Genomic DNA, 17,661 nt, shown 5'->3' on the forward strand with positions numbered 1-17,661 from the left:
ACCTCTACATTACGCCATCTCCATTCTTTTCCACGCCGCCCCTCCCCCCTCCATCACCCATTTACGCACCATTGACACATTGGCTGCCCAATAGTACCCCAGAAGGTTGGGCAGCGCCAGCCCGCCTCTATCCCTCCCTCGCTCCAGGAACACCCTCTTCGCTCTCGGAGTCCCATGTGCCCACACAAAGCTCAAAATACTGCTAGTCACTCTCCTAAAGAAGGCCCTGGGGATAAAGATGGGCAGGCACTGAAAGAGGAACAAGAACCTCGGAAGCACCGTCATTTTGACGGACTGTACCCTCCCCGCCAACGACAATGGCAGCATGTCCCACCTCTTGAACTCCTCCTCCATCTGATCTACAAGTCTGGGGAAGTTATGCTTGTGAAGAGTCCCCCAGTCCCTGGCCACCTGCACCCCCAGGTACCTAAAGCTCTCCCCTGCCCGCCTAAGCGGGAGCCTACCAATTCCTTCCTCCTGGTCTCCAGGGTGCACCACAAACACCTCGCTCTTGCCTAAATTTAATTTATAACCTGAAAAGGTCCCAAACTCAGCTAGCAACTCCATCAATTCCCGGCATCCCTCCCACCGGGACACATACAGTAACAGGTCATCGGCATACAACGACACCCTATGTTCCTCTCCACCTCGCACCAAGCCTCTCCACCTCTCTAACTCCCTCAACGCCATCGCCAGCGGCTCGATTGCCAGTGCAAACAACAAGGGGGACAGGGGGCAACCCTGCTTGGTCCCTCGGTAAAGCCAGAAGTACTCCGACCTCGTCCTATTCGTGGCCACGCACGCCATCGGGGCCTCATATAGCAGCCTTACCCATCCAATGAACCCTTCACCAAATCCAAACCTCCCCAACACCTCCCATAGGTACCCCCACTCCACTCTATCGAAGGCCTTCTCCGCATCCAGTGCCACCACTATCTCTGCCTCCCCCTCAATCGCCGGCATCATGATGACATTCAACAATCTCCGCACATTCGTGTTCAGCTGCCTTCCCTTCACGAAACCTGTCTGGTCCTCGTGCACAACCCCTGGCACACAGTCCTCTATCCTGGTGGCCAGGATTTTTGCCAGGACCTTAGCATCCACGTTGAGGAGAGATATGGGCCTGTATGAACCACACTGCTGGGGGTCCTTGTCCCTCTTTAAAATTAACGAGATCAGCACCCGCGACATAATCGGGGGCAAAGTCCCCCCTTCCCACGCTTCATTGGGTGTCCGCACCAGCAAGGGGCCCACTAGGTCCACAAACTTTTTATAAAATTCCACCGGGAACCCATCCGGCCCCGGTGCCTTCCCTGACTGCATCTGCCCGATCCCCTTAACTAGCTCCTCCTGCTCAATCGGCGCACCCAACCCTTCCACCTTCTCCTCCTGCACCTTCGGGAAAGAAAGCCCGTCAAGGAACCTCTCCATTCCCCTCCTCTCCCCCGTTGGCTCCGACGTAAGTACAGTTCCCCGTAAAAGTCCTTGAAGACCTCATTCACCTCTACCCCCTTCCGCACCACATTCCCACTCTTGTCTCTCACTCCAGCAATTTCCTTAGCCGCATCCCGCTTGCGGAGCTGATGAGCCAGCATCCTACTCGCCTTTTCACCATGTTTATACACTGCCCCTTGTGCCTTCCTCCACTGTGCCTCCGCCTTTCTAGTGGTCAGCAAATCAAATTCAGCCTGCAGGCTGCGCCTCTCTCCCAACAGTCCCTCCTCTGGTGCCTCTGCATACCTCCTGTCCACCTCCAGCATCTTTCCCACTAGTCTATCCCTCTCACTCCTCTCGCTCCTCTCCCTGTGTGCCCGGATGGATATCAGCTCCCCACGAATCACTGCCTTCAGGGCTTCCCAGACCAATCCCCACCTGAACCTCCCCCGTATCATTCACCTCGAGGCGCCCCTCAATACTTGCCCGGACCCTCCCACACACCTCCTCCTCCGCCAACAACCCCACATCCAACCACCACAACGGACGTTGGTCCCGCACCTCCCCCATCTCCAACTCTATCCAATGCGGAGCATGGTAGAACAGTACATTCTGCAGCCAACAGAGAGCAGGCTATACTAGACTTGGTATTGTGCAATGAGATGTGAATCATTAATAATTTGTCAGTGAAGGTTTCCTTCGGTAGCAACTATCATAATATGATTGAACTTTCCATTCAGTGTGAAGGGGCCAGGTGCGCGGGGAGACTTTCTGTAAAAAATGACAAAGTGTCACTTTTGATGGAAAGACCGTGCGATTGCCGCTGGTCCTGGCAGCGCGATCCGGACGGCAAGTTTCAGGCCCTTGGAAATGTTTTTCTGCCCACATGAAAAACAGTGTGACTGAGAACTAGGGGCTACTTTCTAAAAATACGGATCAACCATTTCATTTGAAATTGGCGGGTACGATGTTGTGGGTATCACAGAGACGAGGCTGCAAGGGGATCAAGGCTGGGATTTAAATATATCAGGATATATGTCCTATCGAAAGGACAGGCAGATGGGCAAAGTGGGGGGGGGGGGGGGGGGGGGTTCCTTATTAGTAAGAAACCAAATTAAAGCAACAGTGATATAGGGTCAGAAGGCGTAGAGTCTGTGTCGGTAGAGTTGAGGAATTGCAATGGAAAAAAGACCCTGATGAGAGTGAGTAACACTGTTGCTTCACAGCTTCAGGGTGCCAGGTTCAATTCCCGGTTTGGGTCACTGTCCGTGCGGAGTCTGTATGTTCTCCCCGTGTCTGCATGGGTTTCCTCCGGGTGCTCCGGTTTCCTCCCACAAGTCCTGACAGACGTGCTTGCAGTGATCTCTGTGTGTAGTAATACATGATCAGACTATGTTCAGCAAGTACAGGCAATTGAACACTAGATGGCCACACTATCAGGACATATAAAAAGGTTTTTGCGCTCTTTCTTAGAGGAGAGAGTATCAGGAGTGCAGTGAGTACAGAAGAGAGACAGCTAGAGAGAAGAAATTAATATATATCAGTATATAGCATTATCTTATTTAATAGTTTAATCTACAGTTATTTGTTTGTTTACTAGTTCAGTATTAAATAAAATGAACTCACGAGATTATTTTATATTACTCATTAAATTACTTTATCATCACTGGAAGACTACATCTATATTTCAACAACTCGGCTGGGCAGAAGGAGTAATATATATATTACAATATTGTAATATAACATGGTACCAAGGAGTGTAAAGATAATATAACATGGTACCAGGTCAGAATGAGCCTTACGAAAGACTAGTTAGTAAATTTACACAAAGAAGGTAAAGTACCAATACCGACTATTCGACTAGTGAAGTCATCGCAGAAACTAAATCCTCGATAACAAATCAATTTTCGATGGAACAAGTACAGGCTCCCAGACATCTGAAGCCAACCGGTAACCTCGATCTTAATTGGAGACTGTTTCAGCAACAATTCCAGCTTTATCTGGAAGCTAGTAATTTGAATACTGCTTCAGAAGCTAGATGGCAATTGAAATCTACAACTCATTTATTTTTGCTGCAGGCGAAGATAAATCTAAATTTGAACATATAATCGCTAAATTCGATGATCACTGCAGAATACAAACAAAATTTTGGAGCGATTTAGATTTCATAAGCGAGTGCAAAAGATCAGAATATCTGTTAATAGTCTCATAACTGATCTGAGACTTCTCTCACACTCCTGTAATTTTTTAATGTTGCATGATTCTAAGATTCGTGATCAGATACTTTTTGGAATAAGAGATGAAAGCTGAAGGCAAGAACTCTTAAAGCAAAACAATTTAAGACTAAAAATAGCAATGGAAAAGTGTTTATATCGCGAACAATCAAAGAATCAATATAATGAGTACCTAGACAATAACATTTGTGATAATGGCGTATGTCAGGGAAGGACACAAGTGAAATGTGGAACTTGTTCAAGGAACAGGTACTGCGTGGCTTTGATATGTATATCCCTGTCAGGCAGGCAAGAGATGGTCGAGTGAGGGAACCATGGTTGACAAGAGAGGTTGAAGGTCTCTTTAAGAGGAAGAAGGATACTTATGTAAGCCTGAAGAAACAAGGTTCAGACAGGGCACTGGAGGGATACAAGATAGCCAGGAGGGAACTGAAGAAAGGGATTAGGAGAGCTAAGAGAGGGCATGAAAAATCTTTGGCGGGTAGGATCAAGGAAAACCCCAAGGCCTTTTACACATATGTAAGAAATATGAGAATGACTAGAGCGAGGGTAGGTCCGATTAAGGACAGTAGCGGGAGATTGTGTATTGAGTCTGAAGAGATAGGAGAGGTCTTGAACAGGTATTTTTCTTCAGTATTTACAAACGAGAGGGGCCATATTGTTGGAGTGGACAGCGTGAAGCAGACTGATAAGCTTGAGGAGATACTTGTCAGGAAGGAAGATGTGTTGCGCGTTTTGAAAAACTTGAGGATAGACAAGTCCCCCGGGCCTGACGGGATATATCCAAGGATTCTATGGGAAGCAAGAAATGAAATTGCAGAGCCGTTGGCAATGATCTTTTCGTCCTCGCTGTCAACAGGGGTGTTACCAGAGGATTGGAGAGTGGCGAATGTTGTGCCCCTGTTCAAAAAAGGGAATAGGGATAACCCTGGGAATTACAGGCCAGTTAGTCTTACTTCGGTGGTAGGCAAAGTAATGGAATGGGTACTGAGGGATAGGATTTCTGAGCATCTGGAAAGGCATTGCTTGATTAGGGATAGTCAGCACGGATTTGTGAGGGGTAAGTCTTGCCTTACAAGTCTTATTGACTTCTTTGAGGAGGTGACCAAGCATGTAGATGAAGGTAAAGCAGTGGATGTAGTGTACATGGATTTTAGTAAGGCATTTGATAAGGTTCCCCATGGTAGGCTTATGCAGAAAGTAAGGAGGCATGGGATAGTGGGAAATTTGGCCAGTTGGATAACAAACTGGCTAACCGATAGAAGACAGAGAGTGGTGGTGGATGGCAAATATTCAGACTGGAGCCCAGTTATCAGTGGTGTACCGCAGGGATCAGTTCTGGGTCCTCTGCTGTTTGTGATTTTCATTAACGACTTGGATGAGGGAGTTGAAGGGTGGGTCAGTAAATTTGCAGATGATACGAAGATTGGTGGAGTTGTGGATAGTGAGGAGGGCTGTTGTCAGCTTCAAAGAGACATAGATAGAATGCAGAGCTGGGCTGAGAAGTGGCAGATGGAATTTAACCCTGACAAGTGTGAGGTTGTCCATTTTGGAAGGACAAATATGAATGCGGAATACAGGGTTAATGGTAGGGTTCTTGGCAATGTGGAGGAGCAGAGAGATCTTGGGGTCTATGTTTATAGATCTTTGAAAGTTGCCACTCAATTGGATAGAGCTGTGAAGAAGGCCTATGGTGTGCTAGCGTTCATTAGCAGAGGGATTGAATTTAAGAGCCGTGAGGTGATGATGCAGCTGTACAAAACCTTGGTCAGGCCACATTTGGAGTACTGTGTGCAGTTCTGGTCACCTCATTTTAGGAAGGATGTGGAAGCTTTGGAAAAGGTGCAAAGGAGATTTACCAGGATGTTGCCTGGAATGGAGAGTAGGTCATACGAGGAAAGGTTGAGGGTGCTAGGCCTTTTCTCATTAGAACGGAGAAGGATGAGGGGCGACTTGATAGAGGTTTATAAGATGATTAGGGGAATAGATAGAGTAGACAGTCAGAGACTTTTTTCCCCGGGTGGAACACACCATTACAAGGGGACATAAATTTAAGATAAATGGTGGAAGATATAGAGGTAGGATGTCAGGTAGGTTCTTTACCCAGAGAGTAGTGGGGGCATGGAATGCACTGCCTGTGGAAGTAGTTGAGTCGGAAAAGTTAGGGACCTTCAAGCGGCTATTGGATAGGTACATGGATTAGGGTAGAATAATGGAGTGTAGGTTAACTTCTTAAGGGCAGCACGGTAGCATTGTGGATAGCACAATTGCTTCACAGCTCCAGGGTCCCAAGTTCGATTTCGACTTGGGTCACTGTCTGTGTGGAGTCTGCACATCCTCCACGTGACTGCGTGGGTTTCCTCCGGGTGCACGGTTTCCTCCCACAGTCCAAAGATGTGCAGGTTGGGTGGATTGGCCATGAAATTTGTCCAAAATTCTATGATTAACCTAGGACAAAAGTTCGTCGCAACATCGTGGGCCGAAGGGCCTGTTCTGTGCTGTATTTCTCTATCTATCTATCTTACCATGAGGTAGGGGCAGTATTACACTCGATGACAAAGCCCATTTTGAATGGCTTCCACCTTGAGTGAGAGCAGTACGCACATGCGCACATCCAGAAAAGACGCAAACCGGCAAAATACCGTTCTGCTCATGCGTGAGAAGCTGCACATTCTCAGTTGCAAAAAGAGCGCACTCTGGAGGAGGATCGATTTGCTAATGCGCAATCGATGACTACACACGATGTGAAGAACATCATGACGTCAGAAGACTCAGGACATGCCCATTTAAAAGAAAGCTGCCTGAAAATTCAAAAGTACACTTTTAAAGCTACAAAACCAAGAATATTTACCTCGAAAGGCAGAACCATCCCTGAACTTCAACGGACAGTTGAAAATAACTTTCGCAGCACCATGGAACAAGCAGTTTGCAGCATTAAAAGTGAAGAACTCAATAACAAATCCGATACCAAACAAGATGATTTGTTTATTAAAGAATACTACTCAGACATGGCTGAGTTATTTGGATATGATGATCATAGCATCAGCAACACGGTTGAAAAGCTCAATACGTCTCTACTCGTGGTAAATGAATCCAATACCATGATGGAATGGCAGATCGTTGATACGTTGGATGTCAGTAACCTGTCAAATAGCCAAGGAGAAAACGATGCCACACAGAGAGTACTGACTGATTCCGTTGAGAGAGCGCTGATCAACTCTAGAGAGAACAGTGCACAACTCCACACAGAGAGCGATGAAAGACTCCACAGAGAGAACGATGGATGCCTCCACAGAGATCGTTGATAGACTCCAGAATGGAAGCAATTCAAGACTCCAGAGCGACAACTATGCACGAAGAAGACTATGAAGGTCTGTCCAAATTATTTGGGCAACCAGAAGAAGACTTTGAAATTCTACCCAGCTCGGTTAAATAACTACAAGACAATGAAAGTCTAACCACTGTCTGCAAGAATAATGACACAGAGATCGCAATCAACATAGGGGGACTCGGTAGCACAGTAGTTTGCACAGTTGCTTCTCAGCTCCAAGCTCCCAGGTTCGATTCCCGGCTTGGGTCTCTGTCTGTTCGGAGTTTGCACTTTCTCTCCGTGTCTCCGTGGTTTCCTCCGGGTGCTCCTACAGCCCAAATATGTGCAGGTTTAGGTGGATTGGCCATGCAAAAATTGCCCTGAGTGTCCAAAAAGGTTGGGTGGGCTTACTGGGTTACGGGGATAGGGTGGAGGTGTGGGCTTATGTAGGGTGCTCTTTCCAAGAGCCGGTGCAGACTCGATGGGCCGAATGGCCTCCTTCTGCACTGTAGATTCTGTACAAGATGTGCAAGATCACAGCGAGACTGACAGATCTCGGCTCGACTATACAAAAGCACTAAATAATCAAACTAAAACTACACATGAGTCCAGTGAGACCGCATCGATTAAAAGCTCATCCACTCTTGACAAGAGATCAAAAATGAAGAAAATCAACCAGAAATGACTGATGTCACCATGGTCAATGAAACATCAGATACCACAAAGGACACAGATGCAAATAGCTTTGAGAATGACTCAAACTATCCACAAGGAACAGTCATTGAGTACAATAAAAACAACAACAAAAACAATGATAACAACAACAGAAACAACAACAACAAAACAACAACCTGTGCAACATGGCACAACTCTGCAACTACAGGACAATGTTACAGCACAGTCTAAAACATGGCTAGAGTACAAACATAACACGGACATTGTTCACACCAAACAAATGTCATGCCAATGAATTTCATGAATTCCTATTTGCTCCAAGACCATGAAGCAAAACAGCTTTGCAGGCAAATGACACACAGAATCGATACCACAAGCACAAGAAAACAGTCAAGGTCAGACAACAAAAAGCGATTTGACCATTTAAAAACCTCATGATGACTTGGTGCTTGAACAACAACTAATTCAGGCACCAAGCTTGAACACTTTTTCGATACGACAAAGCCCACGAAAACCAAATAGACTCAACCTGTGAACTTTAAAGTGATTCCAGTGTTTGCTGTACTATGTAAACCACTGCATTTCAAATGTAACATTTTCTTTAGTGTACACATGTCAATGTTAAAGAGAAAGGGAAATGTAGTGATCTCTGTGTGTAGTAATACATGATCAGACTATGTTCAGCAAGTACAGGCTATTGAACACTAGATGGCCACACTATCAGGACCTATAAAAAGGTTCCCCCGCTCTTTCCTGGAGGAGAGTGTGTCAGGAGTGCAGTGAGTACAGAAATGAGACAGCTAGAGAGAAGAAGTTAATAGACATCAGTACATAGCATTATCTTATTTAATACTTTAACCTTGTTGTTTGTTTACTAGTTCAGTATTAAGTAAAATGAACTCACAAGATTATTTTATATTGCTCATTAAATTACCTTATCATCACTGGAAGACTGCGTCTATATTTCAACAACTCGGCTGGACAAAAAGAGTAATGTATATTTTACAATATCGAAATATAACAATGCTGTTTGGTGCATTGCCCTCTGTGTACCCGAACAGGCGCCGGAATGTGGGGACCAGGGGCTTTTCACAGTAACTTAATTGCAGTGTTAATGTAACTTGTGACAATAAAGATTATTATTATTATACAGGCCCCCTGGCTGTAGTCAGGATGTGGGGCAGAAAACAGATCAGGAGATAGAAAAGGCAGAAAAAAGGCAATATTACAATAATCATGGGGGATTTCAATATGCTGGTTGACTGGGAAAATCAGATTGGTAGTGGATCCCAAGAAAAGGAATTTGTGGAATGTCTAAGATGTTTTTTTTAGAGCAGCTTGTGACAGTGCCTACTAGGGAACAGGCAATTCTGGATTTGGTGATGTATAATGAGGCAGACTTGATTAGGGAACTTAAGATGAAGGAACCCTTAGGGAGCAGTGACCACATATGATAGAATTCACCCTACAGTTTGAGAGGGAGAAGCTGCAATCAGAGGTAATGGAATACAATGTTGACAAATGTGAGGTTATCCATTTTGGTAGGAATAACAGCAAACAGGATTATTATTTAAACGATAAAATATTAAAGCATGCCGCTGTTCAGAGAGACTTGGGTGTGCTAGTGCATGAGTCACAGAAGGTTGGTTTACAGGTGCAACAGGTGATTAAGAAGGCAAATGGAATTTTGTCCTTCATTGCTAGAGGGATGGAGTTTAAGACTAGGGAGGTTATGTTGTAATTGTATAAGGTGATAGTGAGGCCACACCTGGAGTATTGTGTTCAGTTTTGGTCTCCTTACTTGAGCACTGGAGGGTATGCAGAGGAGATTCACTAGGTTAATCCCTGAGCTGAAGGGGTTAGCTTATGAGGAGAGGTTGAGTGGACTGGGACTGTATTCGTTGGAATTTAGAAGGATGAGGGGGGATCTTATAGAAACATATAAAATTATGAAGGGAATAGATAGGATCGATGCGGGCAGGTTGCTTCCACTGGCGGGTGAAAGCAGAACTAGGGGGCATAGCCTCAAAATAAGGGGAAGTAGATTTAGGACTGAGTTTAGGAGGAACTTGTGAATCTATGGAATTCCTTACCCAGTGAAGCAGTTGAGGCTCCTTCATTAAATGTTTTTAAGGTAAAGATAGATAGTATTTTGAAGAATAAAGGGATTAAGGGTTATGGTGTTCGGGCTGGAAAGTGGAGCTGAGTCCACAAAAGATCAGCCATGATCTCATTGAATGGAGGAGCAGGCTCGAGGGGCCAGATGGCCTACTCCTGCTCCTAGTTCTTATGTTCTTATGTAATGCAATTAAATAAGGGCAACTACAAAAAAATGAGGGAGGAGCTGGCCACAGTTGATAGCAATGGCAGGAGGTTTTGGGGGTTATTCGGGAGGCCTAGTAGAAATTCATCCCAAGGAGGAGGAAACATGCTAAGGGGAGAACAAGGCAACCATGGCTGACGAGGGATGTCAGTGAAAACATAAGATCAAAAGGAAAAGCATACAATTTGGTAAGTACCAGTGGGGCGGTAGAGGATTGGGAAGTCTTTAAAAGCAAGCAGAGGACAATTAAAACAGCAATAAGGGGGGAGAAGATGAAATATGAGTGTAAGCATAAACAAAGATTGCATGAGGTTTTTTTCAATATATAAAAGGCAAGAGAGAGTCAAGAATGGAAATTGAGCCACTGGAAAATGAGGCTGGAGAACTAATAGAGATCAATGAAATAGCTGCATCAGTCTTCACAGTGGAAGAAACCAGTGGGATACCAGAACTTCAAGGCAGTCGGGGGGGCAGAGGTGAGTGTAATGGCCATCACGAAGGAGAAGGTTCTGGGGAAACTGAAAGGTCTGAAGGCGGATAAATCACCTGGACGAGATGGACTACACCCCAGGGTTATGAAGGAGATAGCTGAGGAGATTCGGGAGACATTGGTGGTGATCTTTCAGGAATCACTGGAGGCAGGGAAGGCCCCAGAGGACTGGAAAATGACTAATGCAACATTGCTAATTAAGAAGGGAAGGAAGCAGAAGATGGGAAATTATAGATTGGTTAGCCTGACTTTGGTCATTGATAACATTTTAGAGTTTATTATTAAGGATGAATTTGCAGGGTTTGGCACTGCATGCTAAAATAGGACTGAGTCAGCACAGCTTCGTCAAGGAGAGGTCATGCCTGACAAATTTGTTATAATTCTTTGAAGAGGTAAAGAGGAAGTTAGACAAAGGAGAAGCAGTGGACATGACCTACTTGTCTTTCCATAAGACTTTTGACAATGTGCTGTACAGGAGGTTGCTAAATAAGATAAGAGCCCATGGTGTGAGGGGCAATTCAAATAGTTGTCTGCCTTCTTGTTTTTGCTACTAAAGTGGATAACCTTGCATTTGTCCAAATGATATTACATCTGCCATTCATTTGCCCACTCAACTTGTCCAAATCACACTGAAGGATCTCTGCATCCTCCTCACAGCTCACCCTCCCATCCAGCTTGGTGTCATCTGCAAATTTAGAGATATGACATTTTGTTCCCTCATCTAAATCATTAACATATATTGTTATGGGGCACTTTAGGGGCAGCACGGTAGCATAGAGGGGCAGCACGGTAGCATAGTGGTTAGCACAATTGCTTCACAGCTCCAGGGTCCCAGGTTCGATTCCGGCTTGGGTCACTGTCTGTGCGGAGTCTGCACATCCTTCCCGTGTGTGCGTGGGTTTCCTCTGGGTGCTCCGGCTTCCTCCCACAGTCCAAAGATGTGCAGGTTAGGTAGATTGGCCATGATAAATTGCCCTTAGTGTCCAAAATTGCCCTTAGTGTTGTGTGGGGTTACTGAGTTATGGGGATAGGGTGGAGGTGTTGACCTTGAGTAGGGTGCTCGTTCCAAGAGCCGGTGCAGACTCGATGGGCCAAATGGCCTCCTTCTGCACTGTAAATTCTATGATAATCTATGATTGTGAATATCTGGAGTCTCAGCACCGATCCCTCTGGTACCCACCAGTCGCTGCCTGTCAATTTGAAAAAGACCTGTTAATTCCTACTATTTGTTTGCCAACCAGTTTTCTATCCATCTCAATACACTACCCTCAATGCCATGCGCTTTAATTTTACACGCTAATCTCTTATGTGGGACTTTGTCAAAAGCCTCCCGAAAGTCCAAAAACACCACATCAACTGGCTCCCCTCATCAATTCTACTTGTTACATACTTGAAGTATTCTTGTAGGTTTGTCAAGCATGATTCCCCCTTCATAAATCTGTCCTGACTCTGCCACTGTTTTCTAAGTGCTCTGCTATAAAATCTTTAATAATGGATTCTATATGATGAGTGGTGTTCCGCATAAGTCAGTGTTGGGACCAGGCAAATGTGATTCATTTTGAGAGGGCAAGAATACAAGAGCAGGGACATACTTCTGAGGCTGTATAGTGCTCTGATCAGACCATATTTAGAATATTGTGAGCGGTTTTGGGCCCCGTATCTAAGAAAGGATGTGCTGGCCTTGGAGGGGGTCCAGAAGAGGTTCATAAGAATGATCCTTGGAATGAAGAGCTTGTCATAAGGGGAGACATTGAGGACACTGGGTCTGTACTCGATGGAGTTTAGAAGGATGAGGGGGGAATCACATTGAAACTTACAGAATATTGAGTGGTCGCGAAAGAGTGGAAGTGGAGAGGATGTTTCAATTGGCAGGAAAAACTAGAACCAGAGGCACAATCTCAGGCTAAAGGGACGATCCTTTAAACCAGAGGAGGAATTTTTTCAGCGAGTGGGTAGTGAATCTGTGGAACTCTTTGCCGCAGAAGGCTGTGGAGGCCAAGTTACTGAGTGTCTTTAAGACATAGATAGATAACGTCTTGATTAATAGGGGGATCAGGGGTTAGAGGGAGAATGGGGATGAGAAACATAACAGCTGAGATTGAATGGCAGAACAGACCCGTTGGACCAAATGACCTAATTCTGTTGTATTGGATTGGATTATATTTGTTTATTGTCACGTATACCGAGGTACAGTGAAAAGTATTTTTCTGTGAGCAGCTCAATAGATCATTAAGTACATGAATAGAAAAGGAAATAAAAGAAAATACATAATAAGGCAACACAAGGTACACAATGTAACTACATAAGCATCGACATCGGATGAAGCATACAGGGGTGTAGTGTTAATAAGGTCAGTCCATAAGAGGGTCATTTATGAGTCTGGTGACAGTGGGGAAGAAGCTGTTTTTGAGTCTGTTTGTGCGTGTTCTCAGACTTTTGTATCTCCTGCCCGATGGAAGAAATTGGAAGACTGAGTAAGCCGGGTGGGAGGGATCCTTGATTATGCTGTCCGCTTTCCCCCGGCAGCGGGAGGTGTAGATGGAGTCGATGGATGGGAGGCAGGTTTGTGTGATGGACTGGGCGGTATTCACGACTCTGTGAAGTTTCTTGCGGTCCTGGGCCGAGCAGTTGCCATACCAGGCTGTGATGCAGCCAGAGAGGATGCTTTCTATAGTGCATCTGTAAAAGTTGGTAAGGGTTAATGTGGACATGCCGAATTTCCTTAGTTTCCTGAGGAAGTATAGGCGCTGTTGTGCTTTCTTGGTGGTAGCATCGACGTGGGTGGACCAGGACAGATTTTTGCAGATGTGTACCCCGAGGAATTTGAAACTGCTAACCATTAGGGGCAGCACGGTAGCTCCAGAGTCCCAGGTTCGATTCCGGCTTGGGTCACTGTCTGTGCGGAGTCTGCACATCTTCCCCGTGTGTGCGTGGGTTTCCTCCGGGTGCTCCGGTTTCCTCCCACAGTCCAAAGATGTGCAGGTTAGGTGGATTGGCCATGATAAATTGCCCTTAGTGTCCAAAATTTCCCTTAGTGTTGAGTGGGGTTACTGGGTTATGGGGATAGGGTGGAGGTGCTAACCTTGGGTAAGGTGCTCTTTCCAGGAGCCGGTGCAGACTCGATGGGCCGAATGGCCTCCTTCTACACTGTAAATTCTATGTAAAAATCTCCACCTTGGCCCCGTTGATGCTGACTGGGTTGTGTAAAGTACTTTGGGCGCGATTCTCCTAGAGGGGGAGAAATCGTAAGGCTGGTATCAAATCCGGGCGGGTTTGACGCCAGCTTTCCCCTCCCCGACCGGGAACCGATTCTGGTCCCCGGTCGGGGCTAGCATGCCGCCGCCGTAAACTCCGGCATTGCGGGCTTAACGAATTTCGTTAAGCCCGCTTGCCAGAGTTTGCGCCGGCTGACGCGTTATATGACGTCAGCCGCGCATGTGCGGATTGGAAGACTCCAACCCGCGCATGCGCGGATGACGTCATCGCGCATTTGCGCGAAACCCACGCATGCGTGGGCCGGGATGCCCCTTAGCCGCCCCGCGAAGTGATACAGCGGGGCGGCGGAGGGACAAAGAGTGCGCGGGCATCGGACCCGCTGCCCGCGATCGGTGGGCACCGATCGCGGGCCCATGGCACCCTTGGCACGGCCGTGGTACTGCCGTGCCAATCGGTGCCATGGTTTTAAAAATCGGCACTTTACGGCCGTTTTTACGAACGGCCAGACCAGGTGTGTTTGCCGTTCGTAAAAACAGCCGTAAAGAGCTGGGAACTCGGCCCATCGGCCAGCTGAGAATCGCTGCTGGCCGTAAAAAAACGGCGGCAGCGATTCGTATTGGGAGTCGGGCGTGGGGGGGTGGGAGAATAGCGGGAGGGCGTCGGACGAGCGTGGCCGTAAAATTTTACGAGCCACGCTATTCTCCGCACCCTCGTGAGTGCGGAGAATTGCGCCCTTTGCTTCCCAAAGTCAATGCTCCACTCATATATCTCATCGTCGTTTGGTCTAAAAGGAAGGTGAGGGGAAATTTCTTCCTCACAGATGGTCATGAGTCCTTGGAACTTTTTCCTGAAAAGGTGGTGAATATTTGAATATTTTTAAGCCAGAGCTATTCTTAGTAAGCAAGAGGGCGATGGGTTATCGAGGGTTGGCGGGATGCAGATTTTAGGTTACTATCAGGTCAGCCATGACCTTATTTAATGGCGGAGCAGGTTTGAGGGCTGAGTGGCCTACTCCAGTTCTTTGTGTATGTTTGTATGTGCAGTAAAATGGAGGAACGCACAACAAAAGGCAATGATTTGAGAATTTGTCAGGCTATTTTGTAGTAAAATGAGTAATACATTTCACGCAAGAAGTAATGAAAACCTGGAACTCAGTGATTCAAAACACTGACCAATGCAATTTACAGGACTGAGATTGATTGTGTTTTCTCAGGCAAGGGTATTGAAGCATCCGGAGAGAAGGTGGGTATAGAACTCCCGTACAGATATTCCCTGCTCCAAAAGAATGATGGAACAGGTTTTAAGTGCTGAATTATATACTCCAGCTCTGATTTCCATATTCCTCTCCAGAGGCCTCATCCATTTAATATCTTCCAGTGCCCGAGCAAGTCATTCGCTTGTACAAATAATCATCCTGAAGAATGGCCAATGAATGTAGTTTTTCTCGTGCTGTTCCCATTCTGAGAATCAATGGAAGAATGATTGAACTTAGTGAAACCTCACTGATATGGCTGCTGGCAAAGTTTCCCATTGGATCAGCATATTAGGCCCATTGCCTCGGGTCTACAGGCTTGGCCTGACAAGTGGCAGGCAATGGATCATCTTCAACAAGAGAGGATTTAACCACCACCCTTTAACATTAGGATGGAAATAGAGGGATACGGACCCAGGAAGTGTAGAAGATTTTAGTTCAGACAGGCAGCATGGTCGGCACGGGCTTGGAGGGCCGAAGGGCCTGTTCCTGTGCTGTACTTTTCTTTGTTCTTTTGTTCTTTGTTCAATGGCATTACCATTGCGGAGTCCCCAAAAAAATATCAAAACTGAAACCCAGGGTTTCTCTATTACCTACTACCTCAACTTTGATTTCACTTACAATTATTTATTCCTGAAAAGCTGCTATATTTCTGTTCTGTTAATGTCCAAAATGAAATATCTGGGGCGCGATGCTCCGCAAATGCGGCGAATCATAAAGGCTGCTGTGAAACTGGCCGTGTTTCACGGCACCCTCCGCGCCCCCTCCCGGGACCCGATTCTCCCCCCCGGGCGGGGCTAGCAGCGGGGCCCCGTGAAGCACGGCATCGCAAGCTTAGCGACCGTCGCTAAGTCCGCACGCCAAGCGTCACGCTGGCTGACGCGCACGATGATGTCAGCCGCGCATGCGCGGGTTGGACGGGGCATGCGCGGGGCCGTCATCTACCTCGGCCGCCCCGCGGACTGATCCTGCAGGGCGGCGGAGGGAGAAAGAGTGCGTCCGTTACGGACGCACTGCCAGCGATCGGTGGGCACCGATTGCGGGCCCATGCCCCCCTTGGCACGGCCATGGTACTGCCGTGCCAATCGGGGCCCTGGATGCCCAGAACGGGCATGTTGTGGCCGTTTTTACGATGGCAGCAAGCAGGTGTGTTTGCTGCCGTAAAAACGGTCGTAAAGGCCTGGGAACTCGGCCCATCGGCCTGGGGAGAATCGCTGTTCGGCGTAAAAAACGGCGAGCAGTGATTCGTATCGTGGGGCGGCCGTGGTGGGGGGAGAATAGCAGGAGGGCATGAAAAATGTTGGGGACGCCCTCCCGCTATTCTCCGACCCATCGTGGGCAGCGGAGAATCGCGCCCCTGGCCTTCCTCACTCACATTATTCATCCACAGTGAAGTGTTGGGCGGTGTAGACTTGTGAAGCTAACATATGCCACCAACACTGAAGAAGGTTCAACTCTATTTTATTAACTACTTATAAAATAATAGACATACGAGAACTGTGGGTTTAAACGATGCCAGTTTAACTAGAGACCTGTGCCTGTCTGAACCAGTTGAATCACTCAGCACATGGTGAGAGTCTGTACTGTAACTGATAAGCTCTTGTGCTTCTGAGAGGCAGCATCCCGAATGAGCGGGAAAAGTGATGCCCTCTGTCTTTATAGTGCGTGTGTTCTGACTGGTGATTGGCTGCGGTGTTTGTGCATGTTGATTGGTCCTAGTGTATGTCCCTCAACATGTGCCTGCACCATGATATACTGGTGTATATTATGACACACATCTATGGGTGGGTAATGGTTAATGCCATTCATATCTCAAAAAACAATTTTAAAACCCCTTTATTGGCTTTCTGGTGATTGACATTCTGCCCTTTTAGCTCCATGCTCCGCCAGGCGTATAATTCACTACACAGGATTAAAGATTCTACATTAGTTTAATAGCGAGCCTGACGGCTACCTTTATTCACAAAATATAAAGAGTTTCACTTTAATAGCAAGAACATTTGTGCCTTTTAAAAAATATATATTTACAAGCCTGAAGACTCTATTTTCTGTCAACAGATCTATCGCAAGAACCTTGTGGCCCAAGTAAGTTAAATAAACAGAGACGTAAGAATAAATTCTGTGATCTTGATTTCCGAGCAGGGAAGTTGATTCTGAGGGTTGGAGAAAGGACTGTAACATCATAAATCAATGCTTAAACTGTGCACTCAATGGAAAACTAATGTAAGGTTTGGTTGAGTAGGAGCATACACCAAGAATTGGCATAAGTACAGTGGAAACCTTAAGCCCCAGAGAAATATGTAATTCCTGGGTGATATCAGTGCAGTTGGTAAAGTCAAAAAAGGACACTATGCAGGCTTGGCCTGACAAGTGGCAGGCAATGATCATCTTCAACAAGAGGATCTAATCACCACCCTTTAACATTAGGATGGGAATAGAGGGATACGGACCCAGGAAGTGTAGAAGATTGTAGTTTAGTCGGGCAGCATGGTCGGCACGGGCTTGGAGGGCTGAAGGGCCTGTTCCTGTGCTGCACTTTTCTTTGTTCTTTTGTTCTTTGTTCAATGGCATTACCATTGCGGAGTCCCACACAATCAACATCCTGGGGATTACCACTGACCAGAACCTTCTCTGGGCTAGCCATATTAATACTGTGGCTTCCAGAGCCGGTCAGAGGCTGGGAATCCTGCGGGAAGTTACCCCTCAAAAGCTTGTCCACCATCTACA

At 46.5% G+C, this 17,661-nt stretch overlaps 1 protein-coding gene across 4 annotated transcripts in view; it reads left to right on the top strand.

Moving 5' to 3' along the window:
• LOC119966626 (golgin subfamily A member 6-like protein 22) overlaps nt 1-17,661 on the top strand; it is a 287,183-nt gene that overhangs the window by 21,230 nt on the left and 248,292 nt on the right. For all 4 annotated transcript variants that reach the window (XM_038798630.1, XM_038798631.1, XM_038798633.1 and 1 more), the window contains exon 4: nt 16,993-17,019. In XM_038798630.1, coding sequence (XP_038654558.1) covers nt 16,993-17,019 — 27 coding nt within the window. The remainder of the gene's footprint in view (nt 1-16,992; nt 17,020-17,661) is intronic.

The sequence above is a fragment of the Scyliorhinus canicula genome, chromosome 5 (assembly GCF_902713615.1).
Source record: "Scyliorhinus canicula chromosome 5, sScyCan1.1, whole genome shotgun sequence".
NCBI classification, from domain to species: Eukaryota; Metazoa; Chordata; class Chondrichthyes; order Carcharhiniformes; family Scyliorhinidae; genus Scyliorhinus; species Scyliorhinus canicula.